The following is an 18,116-nucleotide window of genomic DNA, read 5'->3' on the forward strand; positions in this document are numbered from 1 at the left end:
TGCTGGCGTCCGTCTGGAGGTGAAATTGCCGCGTAAAGTCCGGACAGGCGAGGACCGGCGCGGTGGTCAGCGTGCGTTTGAGTGTGTCGAACGCGTTTTGCTCGGCCTCCCCCCAGGCCCATCGGGCCTGCTTGCGTGTCAGCGCGGTGAGCGGCGCGGCGAGGGTGGCGAAGTCTTTAATGAACCGGCGGTACCAGCTCGCGAGTCCTAAAAATTGTCGGATGTGTCGTACGTTCTGGGGCACGGGCCAGTTCGCGACGGCGCTAACCTTGTCCGGGTCGGTGCGGATACCGTCGCGGTCGACGATGTGGCCGAGATACTTTATACGGTCGGTACAGAAACGGCATTTTTCCGGGTTAATCCTTAGCTTCGCGGCTCGGAGTCGGCGGAAAACTTCGCGCATAACGCGTAGATGCTCCTCGAACGTTTCGGTGGCGATCACGATGTCGTCCAAGTATACGAACACGTGCGGCCATAATTCGGGACCGAGGATCGAGTCGAGCAAGCGCTGAAAAGTCGCCGGGGCCGAATGCAAGCCGAACGGCATAACCCGGAATTGCATCAGCCCTTTACCGGGTACCGTAAACGCGGTTACGGGTCGGCTCTCTGGCGCGAGGGGCACCTGCCAGTACCCGTTTTTTAGATCGAGGGTTGACAGGTACCGAGCCCCCCGTAATCTATCTAGCGTCGCGGTGATTTGCGGTAGCGGATACGCGTCTTTTTCGGTAAGCTCGTTAACCCAGCGGAAATCAATGCAAAAACGCGGCTTGCCGTCCTTTTTCCGTACGATCACGATCGGCGAGCTCCAGGCGCTGTGCGACGGCTCGATGATGCCGTCCTGCAGCATTTTTTCGACTTCTGCGTCTATGATTGCCTGCATCGCCGGGTTCCGCGGTCGATACCTCTGCTTAACCGGGCGGTCGGTTTTTACGCGGATTATATGTTCCCCGCGGTCCGTGGGGCCCTGCACCCCTTCGAACTTCGCGAGTTCGTCTGCCAGAAAACGGCGGAGGCGGTCTTCCTCGGTCGCCGCGTCCTCCTCGTGAATGCCCCCGACGGTGGCTGCTATCGTGTCGGCGTTGGGCGGCGGCGGGGGCGGAATGGCGAAATCCATTTTGCCCCACAGGTCTACGCCTATCAACATGTCGCAGTCTAGCTTGGGCATGATTTGGAACCGGTGCCAAAACATGCGTCCTTGTACGGTCACGGGGACCGTAATTAACCCCGGGATGTCCGCGCGCGTCCCATCGGCGAGATATACCCGCCCGGAAATTGTCGTGATTGGGAAGTTTGCCGCCAACGTTTCCGCGGTGCTCGCGTTCACGAAGGAGGCTTCGGACCCGGTGTCTAAGAGAGCGTCGAACGTTTGGTCCGCTACGCGGACGCTCAGGTGCGGACGCGGTTTGTACGTTATGCGGAGGACCGGGGGGCGGCCGCCTCTTCCCCGGCCCGCGCGGCATTTCCCGACGGCGGGTGACAATCACGCGTAAACACGCCGTCCCGCCCACATTGTGAGCAAAACCGTTTGGGTGGCCGGCGGCAATCAAAACGGGTGTGCCCGCGCTGTTTACAGCGCCAGCAACACTCGTGTCGGTCGTATGCGGTAGCGGCGAGCGCGGGTTGCGGGGCGGCGGGCTGTCGCGCGCGAGTCCGCTCTTCTATGCGCTCGAACTCCTCCGCCTGGCGCAGGATCTCGCGCGTCCGGGTGACGGAATCGCGTCGGATGTAGAGCTGGTACCGCGGGTGCATGTTATCGTAGAGCGCGTCGAGCCGGTCTTCCTCTGTGAACCCGGTCGCTCGGCGCATCATGGTGAGCATTTCGGTGGCAAATTTGCGGTACGGTTCGTCCGGTCGCTGCATTCGCGTCTGTATTTCGCGAATGAGTTGAGCGCGGTATCGTCGCGAAAGGTAATGCTCGCGGAAATCGGCGTGGAAGTCCTCCCAGCCCTGCCATGTGTGCCGGTTATTCCGGTACCAAAGAAGCGCGTCGCCCTTAAGTAACTCCGGAAGCCCCGCCAGTATTTGCGCGCCGGAAATCTGGTACGCGTCTTTAAGTTCTTCTAGCCGCTCGAGAAACGCGACGGGATCTTTGCCATCAAAATGGCACCCCCATTTCCTTATTTGATCCACGACTTGACCGGGGAATCCGGCCGGGCGATCGCTTACCGCCGAAAAAAAACTTCGTACGGTGTTGCCGGAGCCGACGGCGGGCCGGTCGTTGTCGGCGCGAGGAGCGATCCCGGCGGCTGTATGACGATCGGAGGCACCGTTTTCGTCTCGTTGCCCCCCGCGGCGTCGGTTCGCGTCATCTCGGGATGATCGGTCGCATGAGCACTCAGGCGTTGCCGTAGCTCGTCCATCGTGCCGTCGGCGTCGAGTTCGCGTCGCGTGAGCTCTTCGATTAGCTCGTTTTTCGGTAGTTTATATATCCACGCCTTGGCCATTGCGTATCCTGTCTTTTGTCTCTCGGAACGATCAAAACGGTCCCTGTTCGGGCGCCATGTAACGGCCTGCCTTTTGGCTGTTTATATCGAACGCGGACTAGCTCGCCGGACCAGGAGTTCGATGGTAGGCCCAGAGACAGAAGGCAGTTTTGATACGGAACGTGGTTTATTACGGTGGTTCAATTACAACAGACTGTCGCGATAGTTACAACGGAGATGCATGCGGACCATGCGGCTAACGCGGGCGGTTTATAATCTAGACGACGGTCGCGGTAATTACAAAGTACGGAAACGCATTCGGTTTATGCGGCGGACGCGGGCGGATTATATTCTATAGGACGGTCGCGATAATTACAAAGTACGGAAACGCATTCGGTTTATGCGGCGGACGCGGGCGGATTATATTCTACAAGACGGTCGCGATAATTACAAATTGTGGAAACGCATCCGGTGTATGCGGTCGCGCGACGCGAATCAGGTGGTCCGTACCGGCGCGATGCGGTACGCGTGCGAACGGGCCTTTAAGCCGGCCAATGGCTGGGCGGCCCGCGGCGCGGGATTCGCGGCGCGGGCGCGTGTATTTTATTCGGCGCGGTGTCTTTCTCGCGATATGATCGGTGTTAGTTACGCGGCGTGTTGGGAAAGAAAACGAACGGCCAGGGGCTAGGCTGGTCGATCGGTTGACGAGGAGGTCCGACTGTTCCGGCGGCAAGAACCCTTGTCGAGAGGCCGAGCACGCTCGACCCCTGGTTACCGTGGCAGACGGGGTGTTCTGGGTAGGAAGGCGGTCAGCGCTCGAGAACTCTCGAGCGAGGCACAGAACGCTGTACCCCGTTTCGTAAGCTGGCCTAGGAAGCGGGAAGGTACTCGTCTCCGAGGGTAGCGGAGCTCAGGCAGCTAGACTCGGATCGGAGTGTGTCTACCTGTCGCGGCGCCGGTATTTTTATACTCGCCCGGGTGGTACGCTAGGGAGGGGAGGCCGATTCCCGCGTGAGCCGCGCCGCCGGCGGAGCGGAGCGGAATCGGCGTGGCGGTAAGCGTGCTCGCGCTCGGAGGCGCTCGGCTCCCCTCGGTTTCTGTCGGAGACCCGGGAAGATGTCGGTGCGGCGGAGTGCCGCGCACACGATCGGAAGTCGTTTAAAAATAAGGTGGGCGCACCGCGCTCTTTCCTCGCCTGACGGAGATCGTCGGGCGGCATCCGGCAGTTCTTCGCCGGGAATGATGCATGTGTGGGGGTGCATCGTTACAACTAGAGCAATTATATTTTTGGATGACTGTATAATTGCAAGCTGGATTTTTTTTGTTCATCTGGACTCATCCGCTACATCGACTAAAGATCAATCGAAATGGATAAAACAGATAAACCGGTAAGTACAGTAGTACACATTATTTTCAGATCTAGAATATTCTCGAGCAAGCCATACGTTTTCGCCTTGCTGTCGGCGGCCTTGGCGCTCGGTCACGGGCCGGCCGTGTGTACACGTTGTTTTTTTACATAGACTCGCGCTCAGTAATAACGCGCTATACACTACTTCTCGCTGTTGCTGGGTCGACTTTCGCCACGATTCGAAACATATTATTCAGATCGTTGGAATTTTTGAGAAAACATTTGCCATCGATCGAGACTATTGTTGTTGGCACTGGTTCCCGGTATAAATTATCTCCGCACTCTGGCGTTCCTTTAAGTTGGTCATTAAACATTATAATTATAATCGAGTCAAAAGAAGTTGTCGTATTTAATGCTTGTGCCGTGGATTATTGCTCGTGTCGTGTATATCGCTCGTGTCGTATACGCCGCTCGTGCCGTAACACCGCGTGCAACACACCCTGATATCTAATCGTAACGCCATAGATATTGGAGTTGCAAGTCTTTATTATTTATTATTAGATTATATATTTCTTGACTTGATAAAATGTAACGTCGGATAACCTTTACGTATCTGTTGTTTCTGTATCAATCTCCTTTTATTTCAGTGTTACTATTTGAAATCTCTTCCTTTGGGAAATGATGAAGCTCGAGCAGTATCTAAACTTATGTCAAACCTCATGAGTAACTCTCTTGCCCAAGAGTATAACTTCGATGGTCATGGAACTAAATTGGCTTTCAAATCCACAAAATTATGGGAATTGGTACAAGGTATAATGTCTGAATGAGTAGTTGAGTTCCGTGAAATGTATGTGCGCATGTGCATATATGTATATATAAAATGCGCTTTTCAGAATCCAGCTAGTTTTTTTTTTTTAGCAAATGTTGATATTTTTTAATCCATACGTTTATTTTTTTAGGTACATTGTTGTTAAAATTTGAAGAAAGTGATCTGAGTGAAGCATTGAAGTCTCTCATATTATGGCTGCGAAATGCCAAAGGAAGAATGAAACCTGCACATTAGTATTACAGGTATTGTGATGTAGAAATATCGACATGCTCTTTTTACGTCGGAACGAAATGACACCACCAGAGGTGCAAGATAGTTCAAGCTTTTGATACACTGCAAGATAGACCTTGTAAGAGGACCCTGCGGGGTGTTTATCGCGAAAAGCCACTGTTGCGATGGCCGAGTCTCGTAGATCATCCTAGTAGGACAATCATAGAGTTACGCGTTTATGTTTAGACGCGCTAGTAAATTTTATTTTATTTTATTTTTTTATTTTTACGATTCCGATAAAAATGTGGGAGCGAGGGTTCATAGAGAGAGAGTGGATTTGTGAACCTGGCGTTCAATTGCGGATGTCTTGTTATAAACATGTAAGTGCGAGCTTGTCAATTTCTGCTTAGACTTAACTATAGCGAACGAGAGAATTGCTAAATAATAAAATGATTATAATGACATTAGTATATATAATACATATACCATATATATATACTGATACGATACTGAAGCATCATCTTTTGTATCATTTGTTCGTTTGTTCGTTTGTTCGTTTTTTATCTTACTGCGTTTGTCTTTCATTATTAATACAATACCAAGATGACTCGGTTTCGACTCGGTATCTTGTGTGTAAATATATATCCGCTCATAAAAAAACTGTGTAAGAATAACTAATAAAAAAATATGTATACAAATGCAACGAGGGCAAGTCTTATCGACGAATCTTCCTTGCACTCCCCTTTTTCAGAATTTCTACATTCTACAGTGTTAAGTACCAAATAGTGTGATTTAAATAGTTTATTTAACATACTCGTATTAAATACACCAACTTGTATGGGATACAACGCAATAAGCAGACCGGATGAGCAAAAAGGTCTGTTGATATTCAGAACCGTTGTTTAAAACAATGAATTATTTTGCTGCTAATTTCAATTAGTGAGAATAAATGCGAGTTCTGAATACAGACTACAAAGAACGCTAGGAGTGAATAAAGAATGAAAAAAAAAGGATGAGTAAGTAACGAACCTCTTTGAGGAAAAAGACAGTTTTCGAGACAGAAGGCACGTAGGATGATCTAACATTTATATGTATGTACTCCTTGGTAACATTTTTCCTAGAAATTAAATATTTTGAAAAATACTGTGCCATACTTTAAATTCCTTATCTTGTATAAATGAGTACGTATTATTATTTAGTAATAAGTAAATTAGTCCTTTTACTTTAGAGGTAGGTCTATTATACGTCTATAATACGTCTATTACGCATCAGAACGTCTATTAGACGTCTATTATATGCGTCTAAAAAAGGCCACTTAGACGTCTATCTAGATGCGTCTATCGATCTAAGTTAGATGCGTCTGATAGACGTTTGCTAGATGTCTATCCGATCTCGCGATTCTCCCTGGGAACCCGGTCTTCCATTCTAGTGTAACGATGCACCCCTTTTACCGAAGCATCGTACTCCGGAAAACACCCTCCGGATGCCGCCCGACCGATCCGTCGGGCGGAAACAGGGCGCAGTGCGTCTACATTATTTTTAATTTATTCCAAAACACCGTGTGCGCGAGCAACAGCGTGGCACCGGTGTCTCCCCGACGAACGCCGACGGGAGCCAATCCTCGCCGAAAGCGAGCGCGCGTACTCGTACCGCTTCTACCACCGCTCGCCTGAAGATCGGCCTTCCTCCCACCGAACCCGCCGCGCCGGGATATTGTATATCAAGAGACACGGTAGTGTCTCGCGCCAAGTACCGACGGTGACTCATTTACGCGACGCGACGAGTTGCAAGTACCCGAAATTTTGAGATCTCGATAACTAGTGAACGGATCAAATTCTAACTATGCTTAATCGATAGCTTGGACCAAATTTATATAATAAAAGTCTTTATTTTTCTGTTACGTGTCCTACGAGCGGAGATATTGCGATGCAAAGTCCAAATGTAGAACATTTTTGTTTAAAAAACGTCCACGTCGTCGGACAAAAATGGCGGCTGGTGTGTCACTTTCCCATTTTTGACACAAGAGGGCAGTGATGTCCGTGCAGCCATGCACTGCAGTGCACTACCGACGTATAATTGGCAAACAAATTAAAAATTATTGAAAATTATCTTATCCAATCGTTTGGAAATAATTTGGAGATATTTGGAAAAAACTTTTCAGAGTTTGGAAAACCATACAATAATCACAATTAATTAAAATCAATTAAGCGTATAATTTGCAGAAAGTGTCTAAAAAATATTGTTTTTTTAATTCAATCGCTCCAGAATCATTTGGATAAAGTGTCGATATAATTTTTATTATTTAGAAAACAACTATTCTAATAAAAATTAATTAAAAATCAATATTTCGTTTTAATGTCTGCACTATAGTGTAATAAAGTGCACATAATTTTCTATGTGCACATGTTTTATTGGTAGACAGGCTGTGTGTCGATATTGACTGTAAGTACTGAAAATCTAAAATGTTACATACGTCATCACTTTTTCAGTACTTTATAGTCTACTAGACTACGCCGGCTTGTAGTCGGTTATTACTCCAGTGTTACTCCAATCCATTTTAAAGTAAAATTAATTAGCACGAAGATCCAGCTATGACTGATGACGGCTTTAGTTATTTAATTTGTTGTTTTTATATATCGGTCGATATTCTATATTCTGTTTAAAAAATAATTATCTACACTACGGTACTACTTCAGGGGCACAATGAGGAGACTGGTGTGAACAGCTACGTGTTAGCATTGAAGCCAAAAATTGACTTGCTAGGCCCTACATTATTATGTTGCACTGAACATAACAATTACGTAAGTATAGTTAACCTAACTTCAAAATCTTGTTGAAACTTTAATAAAATCTTTTTTTATCAATAATTTAACTAATTTTAATCAGTTATCTAATAATAAATTAAATTTTATTCATATATGACTAATTTTAATCAGTTATCTAATAATATATGAATAAAATTTAGTTTATTATTAGATAACTGATTAAAATTAGTTAAATTATTGATAAAAAAAGATTTTATTAAAGTTTCAACAAGATTTTGAAGTTAAGTTAACTATACTTACGTAATTGTTATGTTCGGTGCAACATAATAATGTAGGGCCTAGCAAGTCAATTTTTGGCTTCAATGCTAACATGTAGCTGTTCACACCAGTCTCCTCATTGTGCTCCTGAAGTAGTACCGTAATGTAGATAATTACTTTTAAGACAGAATATAGAATATCGACCGATATATAAAAACAACAAATTAAATAAGTAAAGCCGTCATCAGTCATAGCTGGATCTTCGTGCTAATTAATTTTACTCTAAAATGGATTGGAGTAACACTACTGGAGTAATAACCGACTCCAAGCCGACGTAGTCTAGTAGACTATAAAGTACTGAAAAAGTGATGACGTATGTAACATTTTAGATTTTCAGTACTTACAGTCAATATCGACACACAGCCTGTCTACCAATAAAACATACATAGAAAAGTATGTGCACTTTATTACACTATAGTGCAGACATTAAAACAAAATATTGACCTTTAATTAATTTTTATTAGAATAGTTGTTTTCCAAATAATAAAAATTATATCGACACTTTATCCAAATGATTCTGGAGCGATTGGATTAAAAAAACAATATTTTTTAGACACTTCTGCAAATTAACGCTTAATTGATTTTAATTAATTGTGATTATTGTATGGTTTTCCAAACTCTGAAAAGTTTTTTCCAAATATCTCCAAATGATTTCCAAACGATTGGATAAGATAATTTTCAATAATTTTTAATTTGTTTGCCAACTATACGTCGGTCAGTGCACTGCCGCAGTGCGTGACAGTTTGTACGTACGTGTACGTTCTGCACTCAGTGCAGATAGTGCGTTCATTCAGCCGGTTCAACGCGCTGTCATACTATTTAAGTCATTTATTTGACCCTCCCCCCTTAATTGTAAAATTTGACATTTTGGACTTCGCATCGTAATATCTCCGCTCGTAGGGCACGTAGCGGAAAAATAAAAACACTCTTATTATATAATTTAAACCCAAGCTATCGATCAAGTCTACTTAAAGTCTACTTGATCCGTTCACTCGTTATTGAGATCTCAAAATCTCGAATACTTACAACTCGTGCGTTCGCGTAAAAGAGTCACGGTGCGGTCTTGCTTCGCGTGTACTTGGCGCGAGACACTACCGTGTCTCTTGATTTACACAATATTTCAGGATTTTTTTACAGTTTCGCAAATATAGAACTCATGACTTTACCAAAAGAAAATCCTGTAGTAAGAACTTTATTACGTAAAAATTATGTGCTATATACAATTTTAATTATTAAAGCGGATTTAATCTGATTCACATAGCTACTTTTATTATTCGATTGAAATGGATTAAGCGCAGATACGATTGAAACCGATTGAGTCGGATTCAAATGAGCCCGGAAATATCGCATTAAATCCGATTCCGGTATTGTATTAAAATTTCACGATTGGTGCGGATTCAATACGATTCATGCGGTCACTTTATTTACTCGATTAAAATGGATTAGCATTAATACGATTAAAACCGATTGAGTCGGATTCAGATAAATTTGGAAATATCGCATTAAATCTGATTCCAGTATTGTATTAAAATTTCACGATTGATGCAGATTCAATACGATTCATGCGGTCATTTTATTTACTCGATTAAAATGGATTGGCATTAATACGATTTACGATTGAAACCGATTGAATCGGATTTAGATAAATCCGGAAATAAATCCGATTCCGGTATTGTATTAAAATTTCACGATTGATGCGGATTCAATACGATTCATGCGGTCACTTTATTTAGTCGATTAAAATGGATTGGCATTAATACGATTTACGATTGAAACCGATTGAATCGGATTTAGATAAATCCGGAAATAAATCCGATTCCGGTATTGTATTAAAATTTCACGATTGATGCGGATTCAATACGATTCATGCGGTCACTTTATTTAGTCGATTAAAATGGATTGGCATTAATACTATTGAAACCGATAGCGGCAGATTCAAATCAATCCAAAAATGACGAATTAAAAACGATTTTGATTGATTTGTTATTAAAACCAATTCACTTCCAATCGGGCATCCGATTAACCGGATTGAAAACGCATTCATTCCGATTCAATTTCACCAAGTGATAACGATAGCGATTGTAAGCGAGCGAATGAGACAATGAGACGGAGCGTTATAGGGAGTAATGGCGACAGCCAATGAGCGAGCGAGGGAGTGAGCCGAGATGGCGCTAGAGCGTGAGCGCTGGTAAAGGCCATTGCACGTAACAAAGTTTTAGTCATAATCGTAAGGCCGCGCCGTAAGAAAATAGACCAATCACACTCGATTATTCTTCGAGCTCAAGGAGAATAATCGGCTGTGATTGGTCTATTTCCTTACGGCCTTACGATTATGACTAAAACTTTGTTACGTGCAATGGGCTTAAGCGTGTGTGTGTGAGAGAGTCAGTGAGTTAGAGAGAGTCAGAGAAGGTGCGAAAAAGACGAGAGAGGAACGCGAGATTAACGAGCGAGCGCAAACTAAGAGTGTAGGGCAGAGGCCCGAAACGAGTGTATTTCCAATAAGTGTATTCAGCGTGATTTAATTAAAGACGAAAATGGAAAACCGACCCCTCGTGTGATTATTATAATCTCCGAATCGAGAACTCTTACGAGCCACCGACAAACCATCCGCGACAAAGTTTCGATACCGAGTTGAGATTCCGCGAGTCATTATAGTACAATTCAGTTAACACAAATTTAATGCAGAACCAATCGGATTCAATCGGTCATTGGTAAATGTCTAGATTAAGGGCGACCTCATCAATTTCAATGATCTTGATATATCTCTACGTCCTAGCTTATTACTACGGCAACTGTTTGTTTTTATATTGTCAAGTTCGTCAGTCTAAATTTTACCACCGCACGGCTCTGACATGACACAAACATCTAACGAAGTATGCTGTTTAACGAATATTTTATATTGTATTGTTTGATCCTGACGCACAAATATGTAAGTTTCTAATTGTATAATTACGGATTTTTGATTGTCTTTTACTTATTGCGGAGTACTGAAATATGTTGTTTAGTTTCTAGATTCGGCGTAGTTAGGGCATTATGCCTGACGAATATATTGTGAGAGATCGCTTGAAAAGGACCGGATCCACGGTCGAAACGTAGCGTTGTAAATCAATAAAATTTGGCCAGTTGGGTCGCTCGCAATATCTCTGTTAATCTTGATATATCTTGTCAAGGTCATGACTCCGAGTGACCTTTAGAAGGTTTTAGCCGTCGCTCGTTATTCGTTAAAAAGTTATTAACAAAAAAAAGTTTGGAAAATATAGCAGCTATTTTGATATATATGTTATATATATATATGTATAAGGAACACGATGAAGAACACAAAGCCCAGATAGCAAACACAAGTCATTTTGACGTCAAATTTTGGTCCTTTACTAACCATTCCTGACGTCACTAACTGGCGGCATAATGACGTTAAAATAACGGTCTAATGTCACAGACAATTGACGTCATCGCGGATACGTTATTTTGACGTCATTTTCTGACGTCTTATTGACGGCAAAAATAGGTCCATTGTACAACATACCGGTTTCCAGAAATGTTTTTTATGAAATTAAAATTTTAAAATGTCTACTTGATAAACGTTTATAAAAAAATGTTCTTTTTCTTTATCTGCCATGTGCGTATAGCCGCTCTCAAGGCGGTCACCTATCCTAGTACAGTACCGCGCCCGAGTCGCTTGACTTCGATGATCCAGTAAACAGTGACGATCTTCTCACCCTGATGCTTCCTTATTAACTGCACGTACTTGTCTATAACAGGTACATCTTTAAAGTGTTCAAAAATCTTGTAATGATAATCTTCTTGATAGCTATAACACTGCATGAAATAGTTATCATAAAACTATAATCACACGCAACTACATCCACTTATACCATAAATTCGCCACTTTAATCATAAAGTTGCGAAACAAACATATTGTAGTTAATTTTGTGGTTTTTATTTTATTATTACTTTATTATACAATATTAAGAAGTAAAAATAGTTATATTACAAAAAGACCTTATTTGGACGACTTTAAGACGTCTTTAAAATGACGTCTTTAGATGGTCTAAGAAATGACGTCTTATAAACGTCCATTATTAGTCGCCGATGTCATAGACCAAAAATAGACGTTATAATGACGTTATGGAATAACGTCAGTATAATGTCATTTTTAAAGACATAGTCGCTTTTTGGTCATTTGACGTCATTTGTACAAACATGACTAGTATTTGACGTCAAAATGACTTGTGTTTGCTACCTGAAAGTGCATAGAGAACACAAATAACATCTAGGTAGTTTGCTTCAACAAATAGATATTTACATAATAGATGTAGGTATTGAAAGAAGTAATAAATTTGCACGTCTAATAAAATTACTTTTTAAAATTTACTGAACTAAATTTTATTTGTATCAAAAGATATCTTTTTAAGTTTGTTTGTTTATTTCATCAAATTTTATACGGCAATCGAAGAATCGAATCTTTCTGGAACTATATCCCAATGCCGAGATTCTTGTATATATTACTCTTCAATAATATATTTATATATTTGCATTTGTGTATATTATGAGAGATATTTATTTACGAGAATAAATCAATATATTGAATAACAATTTATAATTTATTTATATGTATATGTCATGTATATATTAGATTATCGATATATCCAAACGACTTAAGAGTATTTTCATATAACAAATTATCCTAGGCATACTATTGCCATTGTTGCTAAAATTAAACAGAACAACACGAAAGCTATACGATCGATGGCTATGCCTGCGAGAATCCATTGCAATTGCGTGGTGTTCTTCGTTGGCGAAATTATATTTTGCCGGTCTCCCTCGTCCGAAATGTTAGACGTTGAATTAGTAGTGGATTCCTCCGTAAGTTTACCACGCAATTCTTGACCTGGCATAGGCCGTCGCGATTCAATCTGGAAAAATTATCGACGATAATTTCAAAATTCAATAACGTGAGAGAATTAAATTTTATATTGCATATAATTATTTATATTTATATTTAATTTGCATAATTTCTTATTACTATTAATATTACAGAAAAATAGATGTAAACAATATGAGATTGTGCGTGAAATATTCTTTAGTTCAAGTTTTATAACATCCTGGAAAAAAAGGATTAGATCTGGACTAGATCAAATTTTATCTGGTCAGATATGCTTAGATATGACTTCTTATGTCTGCGCAGATCTGGTCATGTACATATGTTCATATATAACTATATATAATCAGATATGGGGTGTACTCTGGTCTTCGACGGTTCAGATCGGATCATATCTGCTCAAACCGGATCATATCTGCTCAGATTAAATCATATCTGTGATTGAATTTCATCGAAACAGTCCACATCTGACTGTATCTGTTTAGATATAACCATATATATGTTGAAGAGTCCTCGGATCTTCGGTTTCTGCGGCCATACGCACTTGGTGACTCCATGCGTTACCGCCTTAACGCGGCTCCTCATTGGACGGACCGCCACCTAACTTCTTATCATTACGCGTGGTGTAGCTACTCTTCTGAACACACTTGATCTGTACTCTACCGTCTCGAAGCCCGCCCGCTTGACTTCGTCAATAAAGATTGCAGCGTGCCTATTTTACATCTGCGTATATTTACTCGATCCATCACCGTTCCCGGCTATCCCAACAGGTTATGGGCCCAGGCCTCGCATAAAAGGAAAGGAACGAGGAAGTAAGCGACAAACGAGTAAGCGACGAACGATTCAGCAACAAGGAAATAAGCGACGTGTACGTATATCTTGCTTTGAGGTTATACTGTGACTCAATACGAAATGAATTCCACCGTAAGAATCGAAACCTTGAACAAGGATAATTTTGACACGTGGAAGTTGCAGATGCAATAAGCGCTGCTTATTAAAAACGACGCTTGGGCATATGTCAGCGGAGAAATCCCGAGGCCTATTCTTGTCAGCGGAAACGCGACTTCTCAGCAGAAAGTGGATACATGGGTCAAAAACGACAGTAAGGCCAAGTCAGACATTATCCTATCGATAAGCCCGTCGGAATTAAAGCAAATTAAAGGCTGCAATACCTCGCGCGAATTATGGCTACAGTTAGAATATACATATATATCAGTCGAAAGGGCCGGCACGAAAAGCGACGCTTCTGAAACAGCTCACGTTACAGCGCATGGAAGAAAGCGACGACATTCACGAACACATTCGGAAGTTCTTCGATGCCGTGGACAAGCTCGGAGAAATGGACGTTGACATTAACCAAGATTTGCTAGCGATCATGCTGTTATACAGCTTGCCACCAAGTTTCAAAAACTTTCGATGCGCAATCGAATCTCGAGATGAGTTGCCGTCACCAGAAGTGCTCCGCATCAAAATCATAGAGGAAAGTGATGCTCGAAAGAACGACACGCGCGAACGCCCGAAATGCCATGATGGCGAACAAAGGCAATACTACGAAACGGCGAAATCAGAAGAAGAGAACGACGGAAGGCGACAAATTCGATACTAAAGAAGGATTCAAATTCCAATGTCACCGATGTCGTAAGTATGGACATAAGGCAGCTGAATGTAGACAAGGACGCAGCAGTGACGCACAGTCTGCGAAAAAAGTGGAAGACGTTAGCTTGTATGCTGGACTCGAATCGCCGCACGATCAGAACGCTATGCGCGCCAACGAATCAAATAACCCGAAGTGGTGCCTGGATAGCGGTGCGACATCACATATGTGCGACGAATTAAGCAAGTTTACGGACGTAAAAAACGGAAATCACGGACGTTTGAACCTAGCTAACAACGCATCGACACAAATCGCAGCGAAAGGGACAGTGTCTTTTACGACAAACGTACACGGTGGGGCAAGAAATATTCACTTGAACAATTCCCTACACGTTCCGGATCTTCGGACAAATCTTATGTCAGTTGCGAGAATTGCAGATAACGACTACAAGGTGATCTTTAGTAAACTCGGTGCTGAAGTGATATCGACAACGATGGAAACGTAAAATTAACGGCAAATCGAGTCGGCGATCTATTCTACGTGTGCGAAGATACGATCGAACATTGCAAGGCAGTCACGGAAGATAACTCTGAAGCGTCGGGAACACTGATGTCATGGCATCGTCGCCTCGGACATCTAAACATCGAAGATCTTTTTGACGCTGAACGCAATGAAACTCTGTTAGGAATCAAGATCGGACAGCACAAGGCCAAAATACAGTGTAGTACTTGCATTCACGGAAAAATGACTAGAGCGCCGTTTCCCAAAAAGTCAGACCAGAAGACAGAAACGTTAGAGATTATACATTCTGACGTATGCGGCCCAATGAGAACCGCATCTATTGGAAAGACGGAGTATTATGTAACTTTCATCGACGATCGCACGAGATGGTGCGAAATTCGCTTCCTAAAGTCCAAAGACGAAGTCCTTACATCTTTCAAAGAATTCAAGCAACTTGTCGAGAATCAAAAAGGTAGACGAATGAAGTGCCTACAGTCCGACAACGGAGGCGAGTATACGAGCAAGGACTTTGACAAGTACCTGAAGGAACACGGAATTACTAGGAGGCTATCCGTCGCACGCAATCCAAAGCAAAACGGCATTGCGGAAATGAAGAACTGTACCATCCTGGATACAGCCAGATGCCTATTATTACAGTCAGGCTTACCTTCGAGTTTCTGGGCAGAAGTGGTTAATACCTCGAACTCGAACTATATTAGGAACAGTTGCCCAACGAAGAGTCTAAACGGAATGACACCTTACGAAGCTTGGACGGGAAATAAACCGGACGTGAAACACTTCCGAGAATTCGGATGCAAAGTTCTATGCTTAAATTGCGATCCCACTAAAGAAAAACTGACATCACGCAGCAAGGAGGGCATCTTCCTCGGTTACTCAGAACAATCCAAGGGTTATCGGATCTGGCTTCCTGAAGAGCGAAGAGTCAAAATATCACGAGACGTAAAGTTTTCAGAAGACCATAATGTATTGAAAAGCAACGAATCACCCGTCCCGGATATTCCTCTTGAAGAAAAGACCGCGGAACCCACTCCACACGAGACGGAGATTGACCTATCGACAGAGAAGAAAGACACTGAAGATATCGATCTAAACGCGGACTATTCAGAAGACGAGGACACCTCAGAGGCCACCAACAAAGAAACGGCGGAAGAAGCGTCGACGACTCCAAAAAGAGGCCCCGGAAGGCCCAAATTAATCCGGACTGGATTAAGAGGAAGACCGCGAAAGCTGTTTCACGAGCGACGCGAGACCGCAAACACGATGGAAGAACATTATGCCTTTCTATCGGAAGTTTCCCTAAAGGAAGCAATGTCCAGTCCGCACGCAGAAAAATGGATGCAAGCCATGGTATCAGAGGTCAAGTCTATCATTCGAAATGACACGTGGGAAATCGTACCCCGTCCTACTGACCGTCACATAATCGGAAGTCGAATAGTACTGAGAAACAAGTTTTGGCCGGATGGTTCCATCGAAAGGAGAAAAGCACGTATTGTGGCCCAAGGATTCTCACAGCGCCCGGGGGTACATTTCAATCAGACGTTCGCTCCTGTGGCTAAGATAAGTTCCATACGGCTGATGGTAGCTATAGCTGCTCGTTACGGGATGGACATACAACAATTTGACGTGACGACAGCATATCTAAACGGTACTATTGACGAGGAGATATTTATGTTTCCACCTAAGATGTTACAGGAATCTCTGGAATCCATTAGCGAATCTGAGGGAAGCAACAGCACAATGGGCATCAAAGCAAGACAGATGCTTGAAAAATTGCGTTCCGGTGAGATGATCTGTCTGCTGAAAAGGTCTCTCTACGGGCTTCGACAAGCAGGCAAATGCTGGTACGACACATTAGATGAAGCTCTAAAGAAACTCGGCGCAACCCCCTGTCACGCTGATCCATGCGTGTACTACATCGGACAAGGAGAGAGCTATTGATCGGCACCTACGTGGACGACATATTAATGGCCGCACGTAACCCTAACGCCATTAATAGGATGAAGAAGAGCTTGTCACGAGAGTTTAGAATTAAGGATCTCGGAAAAGTCAGTTGCTGCCTCGGAGTTCAGTTTATACAAGATGACGGAAAAATCATAATGCACCAAAAAGGATATATCGAAGATATTTTAAGGCGATTCGGGATGAACGAATTAAAGCCCGTCCGGACCCCAATGGATTCCAGCGTGAAGTTAACGATGCCCGAGGACGCCTCTGACCCCAGTATCCAGGCGCTGCCATACCGTGAGCTAATTGGCGCCCTTACATATCTGGCGGTGGCTACAAGGCCGGACATCGCGTATGCAGTTAGCTTGCTGGGCCAGTTCAATAATTTTTATGGGAGCATCCATTAGACTGCTGCCAAACGCGTATTGCGTTACCTGAGAGGGACGACCGACTTAGGATTAACTTTCGAGGCCGGATCCGATCCACTTAAAGGATTCGTTGATGCCGACTGGGGGAATTGTCTAGTTGACAGGCGTTTCTTCACCGGATACACTTTCATTTTGAGCAAGTGCGTCGTGTCGTGGGAGGCCAGGAAGCAGAGAACTGTGGCGCTTTCTTCAACCGAAGCGGAGTACATGAGCCTCTCTGATGCCGCTAAAGAAGCAATCTACTTGCGGAGTTTTCTGATGGAACTGGGTTTACACGACTTGGCAGACATCATCGTTTTTAGCGACAGCATGGGTGCTAAGAAACTTGCCTGTATTTCACTCAAGGAGCAAGCACATCGACTTGAGACATCGATCTCAAGAATGAGACTTGCATCTCGAGGGGGAGTTTTGAAAAGTCCTCGGATCTTCGGTTTCTGCGGCGATACGCACTTGGCGACTCCATGCGTTACCGCCTTAACGCGGCTCCTCATTGGACGGACCGCCACCTATCTTCCTATCATTACGCGTGGTGTAGCTACTCTTCTGAACACACTTGATCTGTACTCTACCGTCTCAAAGCCCGCCCGCTTGACTTCGTCAATAAAGATTGCAGCGTGCCTATTTTACATCTGCGTATATTTACTCGATCCATCACCGTTCCCGGCTATCCCAACAATATATACTCGAAGCGATTCAAAATACATTATATCTGACTATATCTGTCCAGATATAAGTCGAAATGAGGTTGTGTTTGATCGAAAACTGTTCAGGTCTGACGATATCTGGCCATGTTTAACTATAACAAATTAAATTATGTTCGATGATCGATATTCGTCTAATGTAATATTCAAAT

The 18,116-nt window shown here is 43.4% G+C and overlaps 1 protein-coding gene across 3 annotated transcripts in view; it reads right to left on the reverse strand.

The window, feature by feature from the left end:
* Positions 1-12,478: 12,478 nt before the first annotated feature.
* Positions 12,479-18,116, reverse strand: part of LOC139818192 (acetylcholine receptor subunit alpha-like 1) — a 48,895-nt gene continuing 43,257 nt past the window's right edge. For all 3 annotated transcript variants that reach the window (XM_071786774.1, XM_071786773.1, XM_071786775.1), the window contains one exon: positions 12,479-12,809. In XM_071786774.1, coding sequence (XP_071642875.1) covers positions 12,576-12,809 — 234 coding nt within the window. In that variant the 3' untranslated portion in view covers positions 12,479-12,575. The remainder of the gene's footprint in view (positions 12,810-18,116) is intronic.

This window comes from Temnothorax longispinosus, chromosome 8 (assembly GCF_030848805.1).
Source record: "Temnothorax longispinosus isolate EJ_2023e chromosome 8, Tlon_JGU_v1, whole genome shotgun sequence".
Taxonomy (NCBI): Eukaryota; Metazoa; Arthropoda; class Insecta; order Hymenoptera; family Formicidae; genus Temnothorax; species Temnothorax longispinosus.